The sequence below is a fragment of the Neovison vison genome, chromosome 12 (genome assembly GCF_020171115.1).
Source record: "Neovison vison isolate M4711 chromosome 12, ASM_NN_V1, whole genome shotgun sequence".
Lineage (NCBI taxonomy): Eukaryota > Metazoa > Chordata > Mammalia > Carnivora > Mustelidae > Neogale > Neogale vison.
In genome coordinates, this window is record NC_058102.1 from 98312477 (window position 1) to 98315160 (window position 2684).

The 2684-nt window shown below is 35.5% G+C and overlaps 1 protein-coding gene across 1 annotated transcript; it reads left to right on the forward strand.

Moving 5' to 3' along the window:
* The first annotated feature begins 1504 nt into the window (after window positions 1–1504).
* LOC122891311 (olfactory receptor 6C6-like) lies at window positions 1505–2440 on the forward strand. Its single transcript, XM_044226871.1, has one exon. It carries the CDS (start codon window positions 1505–1507, stop codon window positions 2438–2440), a length of 936 nt encoding a protein of 311 aa, XP_044082806.1.
* Window positions 2441–2684: the final 244 nt, after the last annotated feature.

The following is a 2684-nucleotide window of genomic DNA, read 5'->3' on the forward strand; positions in this document are numbered from 1 at the left end:
GATAAAAACAGAGAAAAGGCAAACCATAAAAGACACTAACTATAGGGAGCAAACAGTGTTGTTGGAGGTGAGGTAGGCAGGGGAATGGGGTAACTAGATGATGAGCATTAAGGAGGGCACTTGATGTGAAGAACACTGGGTGTTACATGTAAGTGATCATCACTAAATTCTACTCCTGAAACTAAAAATAAAAATTATTTTACAAGTGTTTCATATTCATAATGAAGTCCACAAAGAAGCATAACTGATAATGAAGTCATCAAACAAGAAATTTGCCCCCAAGGGATGAAATGCTTATACCCAGGAGTTTTCATGACATTTAGTCTGATGAAAGCTTATATAATTTTCAACCACAAAATCAACTCAGGGACAAAACAATAGGCAGGGACATTGAATTGCCTTGGCTTTTGAATTGGCTTGGCTTTTGGCTTATCATATTATTTGGGGTCAGTCAGTATTACCTGCAAGTGTCTGAACACTTGCCAAGTGACTGATCATCACAGTAAAATTTGCTAAAATTTTTTTTTTCTGTTTTCCTCTTCAGCTTTTCTGTAACCCATTTCTACACATCAGGTAAAAAGCCAAGAGCTAAATACCAGTCACTGTCTCATCTGAAGAAGACTCTAATCTTAATGGTAAGTTTTTCTCTTTATGGTCTTCCCCTACGGTGCTACCTCTTTTCTACTTCTTTTGTCTTCCTTCTCTTCTTTCCCTATTTCATTTCCCCCTCTCTGAATGCTTATTCACTTTATTTTGCATTTTACTGTGTTATTCTCTTCCTGTTTTGAGAACTATAACCAGAAGAAACACTGAATTTGTTTAATTATTTTCAAGTTAGTTTTACTGTGCAATAAGATAAATTTAAAATTGGCATAGGAGATGATAAAAGTGAAGAAGTGAAGAGATGGAATGGAGACAAAACCCACTACACTGATTTATAGGAATAAAAAAATCAGATAGGACCAAGAAAGTGTATTCATTAGCTGAGTGGATGTGGCACAGGCCAAACCTGGGAAGAGCTACAGTTATTATACTGAATTGCTTCCAGGATGATCTTATACCCAAAGCTGGATTTCTATTTCAACCACCTTAAACATTCATACATCATTTTGTTTCTCTGTCGCACACATGGTCAGTTCCTTGAGATAATGATATTTATATAGTCATCAGGCTGAGTATAAGTACAATGACATTTTAGTCCTTACATACTGAGAAAAGAGGAAATAATTTTTTTCCACATGCCTGTTCATTTCTTCATCTCATTACCATAAATGTAAGCCACATTTAAAGATGATTTATAAGATGGTTTTTATTTCACCAGATTTGTAGAAAATATTTGTCTTTCTTCAAAAGCAATGTAACAGCTTTTGTTAGAGTTTATCTTACATTACCAATAGCAATTACTAATATTTTGACAATGTTATCTTCATATTTTATCTTTGGTACCTGTACATATTTTTTTCTCAATATTTTTACCAGAGCAAAAATATATCAGGAGGTCAAGATGGAAAACCGTACAACTGTGACAGTATTTATCTTAGCAGGATTGACACAGGACCCCAAATTGAAGATTGTCTTATTTATCTTCCTACTCCTCACCTACTTGTTAAGCATCTCAGGAAACTTAGTTATCATTACTCTCACTTTGCTGGATTCTCATCTCAAGACTCCTATGTATTTCTTTCTTCGAAATTTTTCTTTCTTAGAAATTTCTTATACGACAGTCTGCATCCCCAAATTGCTTGTGAGCATGGCAACCAGTGACAAAACGATTTCCTATAACTGTTGCGCAACTCAGTTATTTTTTGCCTTCCTTCTTGGCGCATCTGAATTTTATCTCCTGGCTGCCATGTCCTATGATCGTTATGTTGCCATCTGTAAGCCTTTGCATTATACGACCATTATGAACAGCAAAATCTGTATCCAGTTAGTCCTTAGCTCTTGGATCACTGGTTTCCTCATCATCTTTCCAGGACTTATTTTAGGCTTAAGCCTGGACTTCTGTGACTCCAATATCATTGATCATTTCTACTGTGACACTGCTCCTCTCTTGCAAATCTCCTGCACTGATACACGTGTGTTGGAAATGATGAGTTTTGTCTTAGCTTTGGTGACTCTGCTGGTCACTTTGGCATTAGTGATTCTATCATACACATGCATTGCCTTAACAATTTTAAAATTTCCTTCTGCCAACCAGAGAAAAAAGGCTTTCTCCACATGTTCTTCTCACATGATTGTCATCTCCCTCTCATATGGCAGCTGCATCTTCATGTACATTAAACCCTCAGTCAAACAGAGGATATCCTTAATGAAGGGAGTGGCAATTCTCAATACTTCTATTGCTCCACTTTTAAACCCCTTCATTTATACTCTAAGGAACCAGCAGGTAAAGCAAGCATTTAAGAACTTGCTACAAAGATTTCTGTTTTTATTCAAATAAAATCATAATGAGATATATATAAGGAAAGTTAATAAGGAAAATTGCAAAAAGAAGTGCTTAGATTGGGTCCCAATTTTACCATTGCACCATCCAATATATAGTCATATTTGTCCTTTCACTTCTTTCTGAAGTGTCATGATGTTTACATTAGCTCTTGTTTCTTAATAACACCTTCCCTTTCAAAATACTGAAACTTTATTTTTCTGTTCCATTGTAAGAGTTCTAAAATTTGACCCCTTTCTCT

Bases quoted from the DNA above. Each gene is read 5' to 3' on its own strand.
- LOC122891311 (XM_044226871.1), top strand. From the start codon at position 1,505: ATGGAAAACCGTACAACTGTGACAGTATTTATCTTAGCAGGATTGACA.